Raw genomic sequence first — 20445 nt, forward strand, 5'->3', positions numbered from 1 at the left:
TACAAGATGTAATCAAAAGGAGCAGGGTCAGACCTGGTAAACAGCAGCCAGAGAGACCAAACATACCATACATTGGGTAACATTTTAGAACACATACACAAGAAGATAATAGCGAAAGGCAGGCAAAAATCAAGTCAAAGAAACAGGAAAAAAGGTCGTAACAAAAGGCAAACACTGGCAATGGATTGACACTTTGTAAAGTGGATAAACCAGACAATACTAAGTGATTCATGAGTGGAATGAGGGTGTATACATACTGGGGCGAACAGGTGAATTCAATATTCAGGTGATTGACTACTTGGAAGTGCCATGTACAGTGTTAGGTGACTGTGTGATAGAGTGATGTCAGTGTAAGGTGCATTCTGTGTATTGCAGTCCAGAGGCTGAAGATATATATACAGTGCTGGAAAAAATTAAGAGAACACTTCAGTTTCTGAATCAATTTCTCTGATTTTGCTATTTTGTTTTATGTTTGAGTAAAATGAACATTGTTGTTTTATTCTATAAACTACAGACAACATTTCTCCCAAATTCCAAATAACAATATTGTCATTTAGATCATTTATTTGCAAAAAATAAGAAATGGCTGAAATAACAGAAAAAGATGCAGAGCTTTTAAACCTCAAATATTGCAAAGACAACAAGTTCAGAGTTCAGAAATCAATATTTGGTGGAATAACCCTGGTTTTTAATCACATTTTTTTATGCATCTTGGCATCATGCTCTCCTCCACCAGTCTTACACACTGCTTTTGGATAACTTTATGCTGCTTTACTCCTGGTGCAAAAAATCAAGCAGTTCAGTTTGGTTTGATGGCTTGTCATCATCCATCTTCCTCTTGATTATATTCCAGAAGTTTTCAATTTGGTAAAATCAAAGAAACTCATTTTTAAGTGGTCTCTTGTTTTTTTCCAGAGCTGTATATATTTACATATGTATGCTAAACAGATGAAGCTAACCTTAACTATTGCAACAATCTCAGAAGCTTCAGGTCCATAATGATATCAGGGTGTTTCAGAGCTGCCGGTGGCTACTAATAGCACAGGCACACAGAGATGCACAGGTAAAGTCAGAGGTCAAAAAGACACAGGCACACAGTCGCAGCACAGCCACCACTCCAGCAGAACATGCTGGGAGACAAAGTCACCCTCCGTTTCACTGCACAGCCTCTGACATTTACAGAAAGGCCTGTGGGAACAGTGGAATATGAAAAATGGTGGACTGAGGGCAACACTTTCTCACCACAGCGGAGAAAATAACCTGCTGTCCTTTCAACTTTGCAAATGCTTAAGTTATCATACTGTCAGTATATAGTTCAAACTGATCTAGGACCTCACAGCTATTACTTAAAGGGGACAAACACTCTACACGCAAAAAATAAAAAATCCATCCATCAGTTTTCTGTAAATCAGCTGAAAGAGTTTGGTGTCAGGAATCATTTGCTTCTATGAGCCGTTTGGATGCTCCTTCATTCTTATGTTGCAAATAAGAAACCTGCATGAAAGCAGCCTGGCTCCACCCCTCACCTGTCAACCCCCACCAGAGCCCCACCCACTAGATCTGTTGAAGAAGCACCATTTTAGACTTTGTTTGAGGGAGGGATCTTTTCATACAGTACTGTCTGTGGCAAGCCTTATTGCCCTGAATTCATACAATTAGTTTTTTAGTTAAAAAGCATGATTTACCTCATTATTTTGACTATAACAAATGCTCAGATTAAATATTTAATCAGAAAATGAGAAATAATAATTTAGCCTTTATAATACCAACTTATTTCCCAATATGTGCTTATTCTATGGGCTCAAAGATGCCAACAACCTCCATATTGTACCAGTGTTTTCAATCCTGGTTCATATTTCCCTGATTTAATTCAACCTCCCACAACCCACCCCCATTACCACTCTAAAATAACTAGTTAATAAACTGTTTAATCAGATATATTGGAAGAAAGGAAAGCCATAAATTGTGCAACACTGTTTTATAACACTTTTACTGACAAAAAGCCTATAGTGCTGTAGAACTATTAGATATTAAGTTGTGATCCAGATTAGGAATTCCATTGTTTAACTGGTTTAAAAGCACTGATAGAGAAGCGACATTATTTACCTCCAGTACCAGCCACAGCTGATCTCCATTCTTCAGATCCTTCTTGTAGAACATGCCGAAGAATTTCACCACATTTGGATGGTCTGACAGCGCTTTCAGGATGTTGTACTCTGCCTCAATCTCCTCGTCGATGTCCTGAAACAAACACACAACATTACAGCTCACACTGGAAACCCTAAGTCTACAACTGTATTTTTTGCACTATAACGCGCACTGGATTATAAGGCACTTTATGTGACTCTAGTAAGGAACAGGGGTGTCGCCATGTTTTCCTTCTAATTCAGCAGGTCTTGCCACTGGGTGGTAAGGCATGTAAAGCTAAGCTAAGTTAAGTAAGCAAAACTATAATTCTTAAAAAACATTTTCTTTTAAAGTCAAATGTGCAGCAGACGTTACTCTACACAGATTTCTCTTCTATAAAACTGTTTATTTAGGTGAGTTAAGCACTTCTGTTTATTTACAGTAAGCTTAGATTTCCAGATTTCCACTAAAAATGGAGCATTAGTATTAGCGGTTAACTGCTAACGATAATGCTAAGGCTGCTCCAGCAGTGCTAGCCAGGGTTAGCAGCAGGCTACAGGCCAAAAATACTCACCTCTGAACGGCCAAAGAGCTAGCGCGTAGCACGGTTAGCGGCTAATGCTAATACTACTCTAGTCTCGGTGCCGGAGAACTAAACGGAAACTCCTGTATAACTCTGTACTTCAGTGGAGTGGCTTTACTGCTCCTTAATACCTGACTGGTAAAATATATACTTAAGGTTCACCGAATTATAAGGTGCGCTGAGGATTTTTGAAAAAAAAAATGTTAGGCCTTGTATTGCAAAAAATACTGTACTCAAATTACTCAATGTTTTAGTCATTTATTATACTGTATGGAATTGAAAAAATATTAATCTTTAAATTCAACAGACAAACCACAAACACTTGACACTAAAAATGGGGTGAACCTGAAACCTAACTTTTTAAGTTAAAGTAACTAAAGTACAACTGATCTATCTTACTTGTTTAAGTTTATTGCAATGATTACACTACATTGTTTTCACTCAACTTATGAATATTGTAGTTGTTTTTATATCCAACAATTCGTAGGCAGAGGGCAAAATGGGCACAGTGACGTCAACAATGACATCATGTGAGTAAAGTTGAATTAACATAGACTCTTGACAGGATGCAGTAGACAAAACAAGCTTACATTACTAGACTTTTCTCAAAATCATTCATTCAAACAAATTAGCAAATAAGTCAACAGTATTAAGAACACAGTTCTAAAGATGATGCTTGTTCTTACAGCCTACAACACAGAAGAATACAGGAGTAAATCATAATATATAGGTAGCACAGGGGGGAAACACTACACACTGATGGTGAGTGTCTGAATGCTAACTAACATATCCCACCTATTCATACATTCCCCCAATCATTCACCTCTCAGTGGTTTTAATGTTAAGGATAATTGGTTTAACACATGTTAATATGGAATTACATGAAATAAAATGACTGTGAAAATTAGTCTACATGACAACTGATATATTAGTTGGAAACAGGCTTTATACAAGTCCTGAATCAATCAACCAATCAGGTCAGCGACAAAGAGCATGAGCATTAAGTATTAAGAGTGTTTACACTCAGCGGCCTAAACAATGGTCCTTATCACGTGGAGACATTTTCCAGTCTCAGTGTTCTCTAGCTGGGGTTTAAATGCGGGGAGGGGCACTAAATACAAAGTTAGCTCTAGGTTGCACCATCATGGCTGTCAAAATGAATTTATATCACAATATATGTATATATATATATATATATATCTATATATCTTAATTCCAGTTGATACAATATAATTCTGATATCAATATAAACAGTATAAAAGCAATGAATAGGGAAAATGTCAGTCTAGTGAAGATCAATCTTAGATACTAAATGTGCAATACCTTTGATTCATTAGGATGAAAACTATAAAAGTAACACAAAGTAAAAAAAAAAAATCTGTAAAAGTAATGTAAAATTCATTCTGTTTGGTGTTATATTAAGACAATGCCAACAATATTTGTAAATTTCTTGAATTCTAAGAAGCAGTTAAGCCACTCTGCTGAAGTACATATTTGTTATAAGGGTGAGTTTTCAGTGAAGTTTCTCCAGCACTAAGGCTGGGTGCAGCAGCATTAGCATTAGCGGCTAACTACTGCGCTAGCTCTTTCACCATTTAGATGTGAGTTTATTGGACTGTAGTCTGTTTTGCCGTGTTAAAACAAGCTATGTGGAAATAACCGCTATCTGATAGTGCCCTGGGTTACCAGAACACTCAGGGTTCTTCAGTCTAGCGCTATTGGGTGGCATTTACGTCCTTCTAGCAATGCGCTTAGCAGATAATGCTAATGCTGCTGCACCCAGCCTTAGTGCTGGAGACATTTTACTGAAAACTCAACCTTAGACAAAATATAGAAAAGCTAAGAGTACTGTAAATAAACAGAAGCACTTTACTCACACAAATAAACAGTTTTCAGGAGAGAAATCTGTGTAGATTAACATCCAGCGCTCGTTTGACTTTGAAATAAACTGTTTTTTCTTTAAGAATTACAGTTTTGTTTACTTAGACGCATCCTCCAGCTTCCCCATTAGAAGGGAAACATGGCGACACTCTTGCTCATTAGATGTAGACATCATTACTAGAGTGACTTAATGTGCTTTCCCCAGTAAAACAGTAGATGAAAGTATACTAAGCATTATTATGCTATAGTGCACTAAAGTGTTCTTGTAGCCAAATTATTAATAATCAGTATATTTAAAGAGTGATAAAATAGAAAAACTTTTTTTGTACTTATTATACTTTAATTACAGTATAAAAATAGTACAAAAGTCTTACTTAAATTGTGCTAAGTGCACTTAATTTAAATATACTTAAAGCTCACCTTCCGTCGTTTTTTCTTTCATTTTAAAATGTCTAGTTGTGGTCTCTAGTATGAATGAATGACATGTGAGCCGTTTTTGTAAAAAAAAAGTGCTCAGGTGTCTCTGTATAGCTCTTTTTTAATGGACTGTTTTAGGGGTGTGTCCAAAATGACCGGATTCCAGCTTTGCTCATGAATATTCATACATGCAAACAGCATGCAAATATCTCTCCTCTGATTGGCTAGGAGCACTGCGACGCCCCTCCACCGCTCTGCCGCTCACTGCCTCCCACCTCCTAACTGATGAGCGGTGATGTTGCGTCGCTTCAGCTCCGCCTCTGGGAGTTTCTCGAGCCAAGGTGGGCTGGTCTGGGAGTTTCTGCCTACGTAGGCAGAAAGATAATTCAAAATTCACCCGTTTTTCGGAGGGGGGGAGGGGGGATTTCTTTGCTTAGCTCCTGCAGACAATGGGGGCTGCAAAACAGTTTAATGTGCAGGTGTACACATTCAACTCGGAGAGACCTACTGTATTCCACAAAAAACAAGAAAAATCGGATTTTCGCGGAAGGTGAGCTTTAAGTAACATTTAAACATTTTAACTACTTCATGTATGTAACCCCATATTTTAAATAAGCTTACAGTAAAATTATAATACATTTAAAGAGTATTACAACTGTATCAATATTTATTATACTCCAGGTATATTATAAATGTACTAAGAATTGATCTTAAATATATATGATCTCTTTACATTAGAGCACAAATATGCTTTTTGTTCATGTATTTTGTAAGTAGCACACTTCTAGTATACTTTGTTGGGTATAAAAAATATATTGGAATATACTGTACTACAATTGTTTGCGTGTTAAAAATGTATTTTTTTTTTTAATTAAATGTTATTTAACACTGTATCCTATAATAAACTTAGGTTTATATTTTCCTAATTATAATTACAGAGCATTGAAATACATTTAAACTGTTATATCAATGTAATACCTAAATATATATTTTTAAAACATTTTACCAATGTAGTAATTTAATTTACTTTCTAAAACATTACATGATATATTGTACTTTAAGTGAATTACTCTAACAGTTGTTTTTGACACACTTTGCTAAAAATGAACAAAAGTATATTTGGAAATATGTATTTTAGAAGTATATTGAATTACATTAAACTAAAAGTGTACTTTATAGTAGTCTATTTATTTCAAATACACTATATTGTACTTTTTAAGAAGTATGATCAAAGTTTACTTTCTAATATTTGATGAAAGCATAATACTAATGTACTTTTAATATATTTTAAGTAACTACATAAATCTGTTACATTTCTCAATATGTTTTAATACAATTAAGTATTTTATTTCACCAGGGTTATGATCCGATGCGCCTTATAGTCAGAAAAATACGGTAAACAAGCCAATTATTTCAGACAGGAAACTTTTGGGAGTGCACTCCGGCTTTAAATGAGTTGTGTGGTTTTATAACTGGTGAATGCATTTGTTTGTAAGTCAGAGGAAATGAGCACTTACACATAACTAGAGCACAGAGACGCAGGACACTGCAGTACATGTAATTTAGCCCAGTTTTATTCAATCTGAATGAGTAATTTAGAACACAATGGCAGCTATCGGACACGGACGCACTCGTGCTCTTAGACAGAGGCCCTGAGAGAGCGTAAGACTATACTTAATGAATACAAATGGTACCTTTCCCCCAGAGCCACATCATCATGATTAAGCAGATTAGGCCCTGTGCTGTGATAGGGTTATATCTGGTCAACTATAAAAATATGGAAAAAAGAAAAAGGGAGAGAAACAGAGAGAGTAAAGGAAAGAAAGAAGGAAAATATGCTGTAAAAAAAGTTTTTTTGGCTGTGTAAAGTATAATTAAGGCTATTTAAGTACCATCTACAGGAATAATATAGTACAGTCTAGTTAATTGGGAATCAAGAAACTACTACTTTGGGACTTTTATGTTGAAACCAATTTAAAGACAGGATGTTGCACCCAGAAACCCCAGTTGCGTCCAGAAACCCCAAAAGTGTCTCCTTTTTCCTACCAATCCTCCTCCTCTCCTCCATGACCCAGAAACCGATTTGGTGACGCCATCTTGCCGCCTGTCTGAATACCGTAGGAGACGAAAGAAGCCGCTTAAAATCCTCCTCGAAGAGGCTTCCAACAGAGGATACATGAGAGCATCCTACTCCGGAAGACTTTTGGGGATTTTCAAATGACATCACTGCATCCACGCCCACAGAGCACGCAAAAATGGAGAAGTTAACACTGTGTAAACTGTTTGTAAAGACTGTTGTAGAACAGGTGTCATTTTATCTGTTCATGCAGATTACTGCATCAGGTAGCATCAGGTAGCAATCAGGCCTAATCAGGAACACCTGTGGGTTGGTTTTAAAAGAGTGAGGAACACAGACCAGCAGTTGCTGTGTCTTTGTGTGTGTGAGAGTGTGTGTGAGTGGCCAAGTGGCTACTATTCCTTATACTTTCGAGTCCCTGAGACATAATTTCTTTCTTTCCCTCCTTTTCCCTTCCTCTCAAAAAAGAGAGAGTAAAAGAAAGAGTAATAAATAAATAAATAAATAATTTATAGGCTGTGCCTTCCTTTTCTCCTTATTTTTTTCCCCTATCTCAGTTTTTCAGTTTTCCTTTTGTTGGAGGAGCCATTTTGTTTTGTTTAACTATGTTTCCCTGCCCCTGGGAAAGCTAGCCTCCTCCTGGCATCCTTTGTTCTCTTTTTCCCGCCAAAACCCCCACATTGGGTGCAGGTTGTTCTTTGGTTTTCTACCTCCTTTTTGGACCCACCACCTCTAAAACAATCCCTACCATTTCTCACCACAGCTGTTTTGGCTAAAAGAGTGGTAGAGCACTCCTCTACCACAGTGGTTCCCAACCTATGGGTCGCGACCCAACCTATGGGTCGCCAAAGATCCACGATGGGTCGCGAAGCCCTCTTGATTTTAAGGGGTTTAATTTTAATACTATATATAGTCTAGGGTAAGCAAAATTCGCCGCGCTGCGCTGCGCTCTCTCTGTCTCTCTCTCTCTCTCTCTGGCGCGCGCGGGCGCTCTCTCCGGCAGCGCGGAGCTGAATTCAGCGCGAGGCTGAATATAATAATATAATAATATAAGAATATAAAACTCAGTTTAGTTAAATAAATGAAAATGAGTGAGGGCCTGTAAAGTTAATCAATTATTGTCCAATATTTGGACAGGTTGAGGTTTTGGTGAGCTGTTTTACTGATTTGAAACTGAAACTAAAACTGATATTATTCTTTTTTTTTGTTTGTTTTTATTTTATATAAATTATTTTTTATTCATTTTAAATAGTTGTATTATTTTATTGATCTAATTATTTTTTTCTTCATAAGATAAAAATTCCTTATGTTTTATGTATCAATTTTTCCTTTTTTACGTGTTTATTTTATTCATCTATAGTAAATGTCAGTTTTTATTTGTCATTTCTAACCCCCCCCCCCCCCCCCCCACCCAATTATACACTTACATCTTTTACATTTGGGGGGGGGGGGGGGTTATGTTGGGTCACCAAAGCTTACAATGGTAAAAATATGGGTCCCTGAAGAAAAAGGTTGGGAACCACTGCTCTACCAAATAAACTTTGGTTTATTTTTTATTTCCAACTTAATCTGCTCTCAGTCTTGTCTACACTGCCCTTGGGTCCTATTAACTGCCTTTACTAGGTAGCTCACCCAGTAAGGTGGTTTTGATCTAATAACCTAAGTTTGATTCCCTTTCTGGGTGAGCCCTTACAATCATCAACTGAATATGGCTCAAAAACTTGATGATCCAAAATTGTCTGGCTTTCAAATAAAAAATGTGCAATTTAAATACATACTGTTTATCATTACAGTGATGCAGAATACTGAATGTACCCTTTGTCTGGTTAAATGATACAAATCTGTACTTATTGCTGTTAGAAATGACTTTGTACTTCAGAGGGAACAAATCTGACCCTGTAAAGACCAATATTGTACCTTCGAGTACAAAAAAGTACTCATATCGTACCTCTGTTTTTTAGAGTGCAGAACGTTCAGGCTAATCATGCTGTACTTTGAAGCTTGATATGCGTGTTAAAGTTTTAGAATCTTTAGAATTTGGAATTGGGTTTATTGATTTCTCATTTTTATTTTTGTATGTGGAGCTCTATCCAGAAGCTGTGATTGGCTGGGCAGTATCCAGCATGTGCTGAAAGTGAGGGTTGTGATTGGCTCAGTTCATCAGTAGTCAACATCCTATCCAAAAGGGATCAGCTGTCCCATTTCCCAATTACAGCTCCTTCCCTCCATTCCTCCTCCTCTCCTTCCCTCTATTCCTCCTCCTCCTTCTCTCCTCTCCTCGATTTCTCCACCTTTATCTGGAGTAGGCAAGGAGAAGAAGGAAAGGAGGAGTAGGAGAGGATGAGTAGGAGAGGAGGAGTAGGAGAGGAGGAGTAGGAGAGGAGGACTAGCAAAAGTTTCTGGACGCATCCTCACTCAAACTCTCAAATTTGATAAAAAAAAAAAACTTTTTCACAGCTGGTAAGTACAATAGTTGCCACATTTGGATATCATGTGGTATGACCTCAAAAAAAAAACATATATAATGAATATTAAGTTTTTTATACAGATAGATCTATCTTGTTTTGTCCTTGATCCTTTAATTTGTGAATTGTGCTATGTTGTTTTTTGACTGATAAACGAAGATGCATTACTTTATTAAGTTGTTATAGAAACTTGTTGTAAAGTGTGTTACTTCAAATCTGTGTTTTTTTAGAAATGATATGACATGTATAAGTACCTACAGAAATTAATACTACAATAAATAAAATATTTGGCAGGGTAAACATTGCTAAAGAGTTTCAAAATTACTTCTACTACTATTAATTAAATAATAAAAGCCATGGGAGAATGTGGTGCTACAATGTTGTAGTAAAATCTACTAAGATACACTGAGTAAAATCTAATTGAGTAAATGTGTTGCAAAGTTACATTTTCTCAAACATTTGTAGTTAAATAAACTGTGAATTATGAGTAAATATTACTTGAATATATGCTCTGGTAAATTTACTTGCTGTTTTTACAAGGATTTACAAATGTATTAAGAAATGTACAAATACAAATGTATTAAAATGTATTAACAAATTTAATACTACAATAAATAAAATATTTGGCAGGTAAACATTACTAAATAATTTCAAAATTACTTCTACTACTATTAAATGAATAATAAAAACCATGGGAGCATGTGGCGCTACATTGTTGTAGTAAAATCTACTAAGATACAGTAAAATGTTGTAGTAAAATTGTCATGTCTTAGCCCTGTCTCATGTCTCTGTGTGTTTTCCTCACGTGACCTGTACTCCTCTGTGTCTCTTGTCAGTAGATTTCCACCATGTGTTTCTCATTTGTAGCTCCACCCCTTCCCCAGGTGTTTCTAATTATAGTGTGTTTTTATGTTACTATAAATAGCCCTCCTCTGCCACCTTGTCCTCCGTCGGTCTTTGCACCTTCCCATGTCGTTTTGTCTCTCAGCGTTTCTCTGTGTTTTCATATCCCGTTTCCTAGTTCAGTGTTTATCCCGTTTTACTTCTAGCTCCTTGTTTATTTTGCTTCTTTTCTCCCTTGCCCAGTTTAGTTAATCCTGTCTTGTTTTAGTTCCTTGTTTGTTAGTATTTGGTTTATTTTTATTATTTGGTTATCCTTGTTCTGTTTAGTTATTTTAGTCTTGTTTCAGTTACTCGTTTGTTTCTTTAGTCTCCCTGTTTTGTTATCGTTAACCCCTTATTTGTTTTGGTTATTGTTTATTTGTGTATCTTTGTTTCATGTTACTTGTTCCTTGTTTTCTTGTTATTTATTTATTAAATTATTATTTATTTTCACCCTACCTGCACTTGTGTCCGCCTCCTCGTCTCCCTGCCTGGGTCATCCGTGACAAAAATCTACTACGATACAGTAAAATGTTGTAGTAAAATCTAGAAATCTAGTAAAGGTGTTGCAAAGTAACATTTTTGAAAAAAGAGTAAATATTACTTGAATATACGCTGTGTTAAATTTTATTTGCTGTTTTTACACTGTTTTTAAACAGAGGTACGATATGAGTACTTTTTTGTACTCAAAGGTTCACTCTTCATAATTGTACCCTCAAAGGTACAATATTGGTCTTTACAGGGTCAGATTTGTTCCCTCTGAAGTACAAAGTCATTTCTAACAGCAATAAGTACAAATTTGTACCATTTAACCAGCCAAAAGGTACATTCAGTATTCTGGATCACTGTACTGATAAACTATATATATTTAAATTGCACATTTTTTATTGGAAAGCCAGACAATTTTGGATCATCAGTTTTTGAGCCATATTAAGTTGATGATAATGTTTATAATCTTTATAATCTTTACTGGCACAAAAACCATGGGTACAAAAAAGGACTTTCACTGAAAGGTACTTTTTTGTACCTCAATATAAGGTACAGCCCCAGCGACAAGCTTTGTACCCTTATATTTCTTAGAGTGTACGTGGAAAAACTTTCCTACGTTTTTTTTAGGTTAATCCTGCTCCACATTTATTTCAGTGTATGACAGAAAGTGAGAGGTTGAGAGAGGAGCAGTGCAGGTGCAGGAACAAGAGAAGGCCTACAGCATGTCTCTCAGATACAGGTGTTCCCGTCCTGATCGTATAAATGACAGTGCTGGGTAAGTGTATATGATGGCTGTAGGAAAGCATCCTGTATTCAGCAGCAGGGCCAGAGCGGACACACAAACACACACACACACTGCAGGGCATAAACACAAACACACACACACCGCACAGGCTGAGGCTGAGGAACACAGGAACACACTAATGTAAACTGACGGTCATACCTGTGCGGCTCCCCGGAGAAATTTAGGACATAGAGGAGCTGGGGATATATGAGAGCCTGACCCTGATGTGCTGAATCTGTATTCAGTGTGTAACGGGACCCTGGAAACTTTAAGTGGAGAAATGAAGCTACTCTACAGGTTTGGTTTTGCTGCTCTAGTCGTTAAACATCAGAGACACTGGTCTACAAGCAGAAACTGAAGAAGCTACTTGGTGAAGAGATGGTGCTGTGTTGCCTCCTCTTGTAGTCAGAGCCTTTGGCATAGAGATGCTACAGGGTGGGTAACAGGAGCTGGAGTATTTTGATATCTGGTTCATTTGTACTCTTTTTTAGGGCGTTATAACACCTGTAGTTGTGAAAGTTTCTCTGGTCTGAATCAGTGAATGAGTTGTTTAGTTGAAATGTTTCTCCCTCTGTTTGGTTTGGTTTCACACAGGCACAAACCTTAACGCACCAAAGTGTGCACCAATAAACCACGTGAACAGGCTGTGTCCTGTGATTGGTCAGAGCTGTCTGGCATGGGAGTAGATATAAATATACATAAAAAGTAAAAATAGTGAGAAGATTCTGTGTTCCAGCACGAATATCTGTGCTTTAACACTGAACGCTGAAACGCTGCGCTTTTAAACACAGTGTTTGGACGTGCAGCACAGATGTACACAGAGTGAACCGAGTCACGCAGCTGTGAGCAGTGAACGCAGCACAGACTGTGTGTGCATGGACACAGCGTTTATTCATAGCTGTGTTAATCAGCGTTATCTGGCTAATATATCAGTTTAAATGGCGCCTTATCAGCAGTTTAGCTCAAATAAATGGACTTTATTTAATAGTTGGGTCGGATCGAGACCGGATCACTTTCTCATCACAATGATCACCTGCTCAGTCGAACCAAACTAAAGTTACAAACGGACCAAATAGTGCTGGTGTGAAAACGTCCTTAGTGCAGTTTCAATTGAGCAGGTGTGAAAACATTAATCACATTTAAAACAACTGGACCGAGACCTGCTAGAAGAGTTGGCGTCGGTCCCAATTGAACTCTGGAGGAGTTCACTTGTGGTAAAAACGTGATCCAGTCTTGATCCGACCCAGCTATCAAATACACTCCTTTTATTTGAGCTAAACTGCTGATAAAGCGCAGTTTAATCTGATATTTTAGCCAGATAATGCTAATTATCACAGCTATGAACAAACGCTGTCTCTGCTGCTCCATGCTAAGCAGTTTTACACTGAATGCTGCATGTGCTGCATTCACTACTCACGTCCGTGCACCTCCGTTTACTATGTGTACATCTGCGCTGCATGTCCCATTAAAAACCACAGTGTTTAAAAGCGCAGCAGCAAATTTCAGCATTCTGTGTTAAAGCAGCTTCACACTGCACAGATATACACACTGGAACACAGAATCTTGCTCCTTTCACCAGACAGCTTTGTCCAATCAGTGACGATGTGCTAAAATGGTTTATTGGTGCTCATTTTGGTGCATTTAGGTTTATGCCTGTGTGAAACCAAACCAAACAGAATCAAACTTTTCAAATGAACAAACTCATCAAATGATCCGGACCATAGAAACTTTCACAACTAAAATGTAAACAGTTTTAACACTAGTGCTGAGAATTGTCCACCAGCAGCAGATGATCTGCTTAATTTACTCATTTTATTCTTTTATATATTTATGTTTAAAACCTAAGCAGCAGTAAATAAAAATTAGGCTTACAATTTTAAGACCTAAAGATTAATAAATATCTTACAAAAGTGTTGCGGGGGACAAGGCGCACCTATCATGAGAAGCCAACTGGGATATAAAATTAAATTAAAATTAAAAACAAGTTTTTAATTAGGTGAGCTAAAATAAGAAACTTCAAAATAAAACAATCAAAATGAAATGGTAAAAGCATTCAAAAAGCTAGCAAACAATATAAGATTAAGAAGAAATAAAATAATTCAGAATAAAAGGATCAGTGGACAGGCTAAAATGCAAAGCAAAAGAGATTAATAAAAAAATAAAAAAAAATAAATAAAAGGATAAAATAAATAAAATAAAGGGGTAAATTAAAGAAAAAAGAAAAGAAAAAAGGCTAAAAGGTAAAACTGAAAATGATCTGAATAAATAGACAAAACAAATAAAAGCTAAAAGAACAACTCAACTAAAACAGTTGAGTTTTCCTTTTAACTTTTATTTATTTCATTTATCTTGTCCTTTTATTTATACGTCTCACAGTCTTCATTAGAAAGTACTGCTGCAGCAGGGTTGAAGGAATGTTACCCATATCAGAAACATACATCACTGTCAGCATCTCGTTTTTTAATAAACACAACATATTACTCACATGAATGGGATCCAGGATTTTGACGGCCGCTTTGCTGCCATTGGCCTTATTCAGCACTTTGTAGACTTTCCCGTAAGTTCCTTTACCAATGGTCTCGATGATCTCCCAGGTGTCGGACGGATCCGGGAAGCTGTCGAAGACGATGGATTTCCCTGATTGTGGAAACATCTTCCTGAGGGATCTCCTGAAGATCAAAGAGGAGCCGTCATTCACTTTCTGTCAGATTACTCACCGTAACAAGCTCTGTTACAAACACCATGGACCTGACAGAGCTCTTCTTTCAGTAACCAACGGGTTATTAGGTCTGGAAATGAGATATGTGACATATCTGTTCCTAGTTTTAAATGCACTGAACTGGTCTCATATGTAGATAAGAGGACTAGTTAAAATTTGGTACCACTTTAAAATAAGACTACCTTTATAAAGGGTTTATAAATGGTTTACAGTTAGTTTATTAATGGTTACTAATTAGGTTGTAAATACCTTAAAAATCATTAATAATCAGTTATAACACATACGTAGAAAGGGCAACAATATAGATGGCTGTGGGTTCACTATTTGGCAAACAACAGGTCATTGTTGCCCTTTCTACGTATGTGTTATAACTGATTATTAATGATTTTAAGGCCTTTACAACCTAATAAGTAACCATTAATAAACTAATTGTAAACCATTTATAAACCCTTTATAAAGGTGGTCTTATTTTAAAGTGGTTCCGAAAATTTTAACTGCTGAATAAAATTTCTGGAACACATAATGAATCATGTAGAAACTTAAAAGTAACTTAAAAAAAACAAAATAACTTTTATTGGTTCTAAGGTTGGTAATTCTGATGAACTTATCCTGTACAACAAAGGAAACTCTTGCTCTTCCTTTTCTGGGGCGATCCTGATGAGTGCCAGTTCCATCATCATAAAGTTTTTAATAGTCTTTTTGGTGACTGCATTGGAAGATACTTCTTTAAGTTTTTAAAAGGTTTTAAATTGACTGATCTTCATTTCATAGATTATAACATTACTCAAATATTCACTATTCACTGTATACCTGTAACTCTACCTCTTCGCTACTTTACCTTAACTGATGCTCTCAAACACTTAAATTAAGAGACAAGAAATTCAAGTAATTAACTCTTGATGAGTTCAGCACAGCTGTTAACTGAAAACCTGAATTCCAGCTGACTCTACCTCATAAAGCTGACTGAGAAAATTCAGGGTCCTGGATTAATTTTCTCTTTTATTGGGGTCCCCTGTGATTTTATTCCTGTTCGGAACAACCATGTATGTGTTTTTCTCAGATGTCCTCTGAGAGAAAATTACAGGTTGAATTATCTACTGTTTTTCGCTGAACTCGTTTTTCGTGGTCCTCCGGTAATTTTATTCCTGTCCAGATGCACATCTCTGAGTTTCGTCTGCTCACGTTTAATAAAATTGCTATTTGTCCACTGCTACACACCATAATTACACTTTGGGAGCGCGTTTCCACAGAGATCCGCCTAAACACAACAGTGAGTGGAAATGGAGGAGCTACTGAACGCAAGGTCATGTGACCTCCTGTTTTTTCAATTGCAGTCCGGATGGAGGAGTTTTATCATATTTTTCACAGATCCTGTTCGGATAGGGCTTAGTTAAGCGGTGCTACTTTGAAGAAAATAATTCCACGTTTTTTTGTTATAGTTTGGGCAACTTTAGTATTAATCTACAATGCAGGACATTTTAAAATAATAAATAAATAAAAAAAACACTGAATTTAAGGTGTGTCCAAACTTGCCCCGCTGTAACATGATGTTCTACCCATATTGACTTCCCTACAACATGATGATCACGGGCAGTGTCTCTCAGATAGCCTGAGGTAAACTCCCTCGCCCCCTGTGGTTTAATCTGCAGTGAGAGCTGGTTGTGATGGGGAACTCTAGCAGGCCTCTCTCTATAATCTGACTGAATTACTGAGGCCCTTTACAAACAGCTTTATTTCCCAGAGTGCCGCGGGTGCTGTACACTTTCTCCAGCTCTTTGTTCTTTGCGTACAGTTTTAGCCTACTTACAGCGTAATGAAAGCAGTAGAGTTGAGGTGGCATTTACAGACTGTATGTCAGTGAGTGTGCGATCGCTGATGGGCTACTGTAACATTTGCCCAGGCCTCTGAGAGCTAGCACAGAACAGCCAGCGTAGCATGTTTGCTAATTTCAGGGAAAGGTCAATGGAACGGGCAGTTCTCTGCACAGGGAACACATCTGAGGGCCCTATCGTACACCCGGAACAAGGCGTGTTGAGATGCTCTTTGCTATCTTATACCCAGTCTACGGTCTATTTTCACGCTTTGCACCAAAATAGCCTTAAAATAGCATCAGAGATTAGGATTAGGTCTGGAAGTGAGGTGTGTTCAGGTAAATTTCAGGCATGTTTCTATTTTGACGGTGCGCCACTGACTGATTAAAACCCTGACAACAGTCAGAGTCCATTCCTTCCAGACCTTTCAGTTTGATGCAAGCCAAAGTGGCTGGTGTGCAATGTGGCTGTAAAACACAGTCCGGAACGAAGAACCAGAGCTTGGTCCTCAGTGTAGAGCTGTCAGGCAGCATTTAACAGTGTTAAGCTCTGTAAATAAGCGGAAGCGCTTTACTCACCTGAATAAACCGTATTCAGAGTTTCAGATTAACATCCAGCAGTGATTTTGATTGATTTTGAAAAATATATATATTTTAAAGAATTACAGAAATATTTGTTTACTTAGGTGCTTCCCCCAGCCTTCAGACCTGCTAAAATTAGAAGGGAAACATGGCAACCCCTTGTTACTTACTATTGTCGCTTAAAAAGCTCTGGAAAAAAATAAGAGACCACAAAAAAATGATGAGTTTGTTGGATTTTACCAAATTAAAAACCTCTGGAATATAATCAAGAGGAAGAAGGATGATCACAAGCCATCAAACCAAACTGAACTGCTTACATTTTTGCACCAGGAGTAAAGCAGCATAAAGTTATCCAAAAGCAGTGTGTAAGACTGGTCGAGGAGATTGTGCCAAGACCCATGAAAACTGTGATTAAAAACCAGGGTTATTCCACCAAATATTGATTTCTGAACTCTTTAAACTTCATGAATATGAACTTGTTGTTTTCTTTGCATTATTTGAGGTCTGAAAGCTCTGCTTCTTTTTTTGTTCTTTCAGTCATTTCTCATTTTCTTCAAATAAATGCTCTAAATGACAATATTTTTATTTGGAATTTGGGAGAAATGTTGTCTGTAGTTTATAGAATAAAACAACAATGTTCATTTTACTCAACCATAAACCTATAAATAGCTAAATCAGAGAAACTGATTCAGAAACTGAAGTTGGTCTCTCAATTATTTCCAGAGCTGTATATTCTCAAAAAAAAAAAAAAAAAACGTATCATATTATCTAATACTGTAATCACTTATACAGTTAATACGTGTATTATTATACCTTGCTAAATGTATTGCTATTTCTATTCATGGTTTATCTTTTTGTATGTCTTTTGATTACGTATATAAGCAGTTTCTAAAATTAAAACCTCCAATGTAGAGCAAAAATAGTAAAATATTGATAAATCTTTTTCAGTGTTTATTGGAAGGTTATTCATTGGGGCTAAATTCAGACAGTACAGAGTAATGTTTGCCCTCAAGAGAAAGATTAGCCTACTTACAGAGAGAAGACTATGGATTTAGGTTCACTAGAGCTTTAGACCCAATAATGAACACAATACACAACACAGTAGAGTAAATACTGCACTGTGTAAAAGTCAAAGACCACCATTGATCTACAGTATTCAATCCAGAAAAAAACAGGTACTTTTTATGAGATTTTTCTAGTAAGATGATTAGATAAAGAACAACTACAAACAATCAAGATGCATGTTTGTATGGCAAATTGTCTGCCTGTCAAAAGTTTGGAAGAAATATGTAAATACTTTTTAAAAACACCTATAAAAGACTTGAGTTACATGTTTCTACCTGTTCCAATCCACCCTGTGTTTATGGATACTTAACCCTTGTGTGGTGTTCGGGTCTGTGGGACCCGTTTTCATTTTTCATCAAATGATACAAAAAAAATATTTTTTCTAACTCAAACTCATTGGCATTGGCTCATTTTTTGTGAAAAACATATATCAAAACACATTTTCCATAAACACACACTGTACACAAGCGCTAATAAACTTTGCTTCATTTGTAAATTTGAAACTAAAAAATGTTCTACTCATATCTTGAGTTTAATTCATTTTCTTTTACATTTTATTAAAAAACTAATAAAAAAAAGAGTAGCACTTTTTAAAAGAAATGTAACATAAGAAAGGTAAAGGGCAAATATTAACCATGTAAGCTGTTTATATTGCTTGCAATTTAGGTGAAGCAAGCATGTGTAAAGCATTTTAATGTAAAATTGCTTAATTTTGCTGAATTAAATACAAGTAACAAAGTAAACGAGTAACAAAAATATGAACAATAATTATTGATGCATTGGATATTACTATTGTGTGGTAGCAGTTTAGCATTTCTATTAGTTCATCAATCAACTTTGAAATGATGTAAAGAATGGAGATTTAATGGAGAAATGGGAAAAAAATTGAGATTTAAGCATTTTTCTTGAGTTTTACGAAGCAGAACAACAGTAACAGCAATAGTTTTTCTACTCATCTGTAATTTACGATGGAATGGGATTTACAGATCAAAACCTGCAGATCTTAGATCACATGTTACAACATAAACAGCCAGACATAGACACAGTAGATATCTAACTTCTAATATTGTATAATATTTCTCATATTATACAAGGCCCGTTTTTTATTATATAAAGTCTGAGAACATACTGACGTACTTATTACTCATTGCTTATTACAAAACCACACAAATCACAGCCAAAAACAATCCGTCATGCAATATTTCAGTTATAATTTGTATAAAACTACTGTTATTCTATTACATAACCATCTTACAGGCTACAGTTTTGGACCAAACAACCAGACTATGCTCTCTGTCCAGCTACTGTACCTCATGACCACAGACACATCCAGAAAAAACGACTTATTTCCAGCTCTATTCACCAAACCACTCAAACACAAGCTGATTTTAAAGTCAACTTACATTGTTTTCTCAAACGTCAGCCGAACTCTTGGAGGCACTTTAGTCCATAACTGCACTGTGTGGAGCCAAGGCCTGCAAACAGGCAGGAGCTGTGGCGCTCGCTAACTAGCGCTTATGCTAATCTCAGTAGCAACACAACCCTGCACGCACCGGACTACTGTACGCGGTGCTAAGTAGTAGGAGATATGGCAGGATTAGGAGGAATTAGCCGGGGTTGCGCCATGAGTCTTTCCCCATTTAGACTCCCATTCATACGCCCACCAAAGCTGGTTAACCCCACTAAATATACAACACCAGAGGGGCCCCAAGATCTGTTAAAAATAAATATTTATTCATGTTATTTTGAAATTGAGAACCTCTGGAATATAATCAAGAGGAAGATGGATGAACACAAACCATCAAACCAAACTGAACTGCTTGATTTTTTGCACCAGGAGTAAAGCAGCATAAAGTTATCCAAAAGCAGTGTGTAAGACTGGTGGAGGAGAACATGATGCCAAGATGCATGAAAACTGTAATTAAAACCCAGGGTTATTCCACCAAATATTGATTTCTGATTGATTTTTAAAACTTTATGAATATAAACTTGTTTTCTTTGCATTATTTGAGGTCTAAAGTTCTTCATCTTTTTTGTTATTTCAGCCATTTCTCATTTTCTGCAAATAAATGCTCTAAATGATGCGGTCTGTAGTTTATAGAATTAAACAACAATGTTTATTTTACTCAAACACATCCCTATAAATAGCAAATTTACCTATTTTTTTCAGAGCTGTATAAAGAGTTTAAAGCTAAAATAGACAAACCATAAACATAAAAAACATAAATACATTAAATAAATAAAAAAGACAAAAAGCTACCCCAAAAAACTCAAAAAAGCATAATATCACAATCTGAATCTCTAAAATGCAAAAAATATTCAAATTAAATTTGTGATGCTTGAGTATAAAATTGAATAAATTGATTAAAAAAGCTGTCGATTATTTTTACCTGAAAAGGTACTGAAAGCTCTGCATCTTTTTATTATTTAAGTAATTTCTCATTTTCTGAAAATAAATGCTCTAAATGATACTGTTTATATTTGGAATTTGGGAGAAATGTTGTCTGTAGTTTATAGAATAAAACAACAATGTTCATTTTACTCAAACATAAATCTATAAATAG

The 20445-nt window shown here is 36.3% G+C and overlaps 1 protein-coding gene across 1 annotated transcript in view; it reads right to left on the minus strand.

Moving 5' to 3' along the window:
- Window positions 1–19400, minus strand: part of myo3a (myosin IIIA) — a 160527-nt gene extending 141127 nt beyond the window's left edge. Inside the window, exons 1-3 of the mRNA XM_049480248.1 lie at window positions 19285–19400; window positions 14191–14374; window positions 2107–2241 (exon numbers count right to left, since the gene is read on the minus strand). Coding sequence (XP_049336205.1) covers window positions 2107–2241; window positions 14191–14374; window positions 19285–19286 — 321 coding nt within the window. The 5' untranslated portion in view covers window positions 19287–19400. The remainder of the gene's footprint in view (window positions 1–2106; window positions 2242–14190; window positions 14375–19284) is intronic.
- Between the last annotated feature and the right edge of the window lie 1045 nt (window positions 19401–20445).

Source organism: Astyanax mexicanus, chromosome 6 (assembly GCF_023375975.1).
Source record: "Astyanax mexicanus isolate ESR-SI-001 chromosome 6, AstMex3_surface, whole genome shotgun sequence".
In the NCBI taxonomy this organism is placed as follows: domain Eukaryota; kingdom Metazoa; phylum Chordata; class Actinopteri; order Characiformes; family Acestrorhamphidae; genus Astyanax; species Astyanax mexicanus.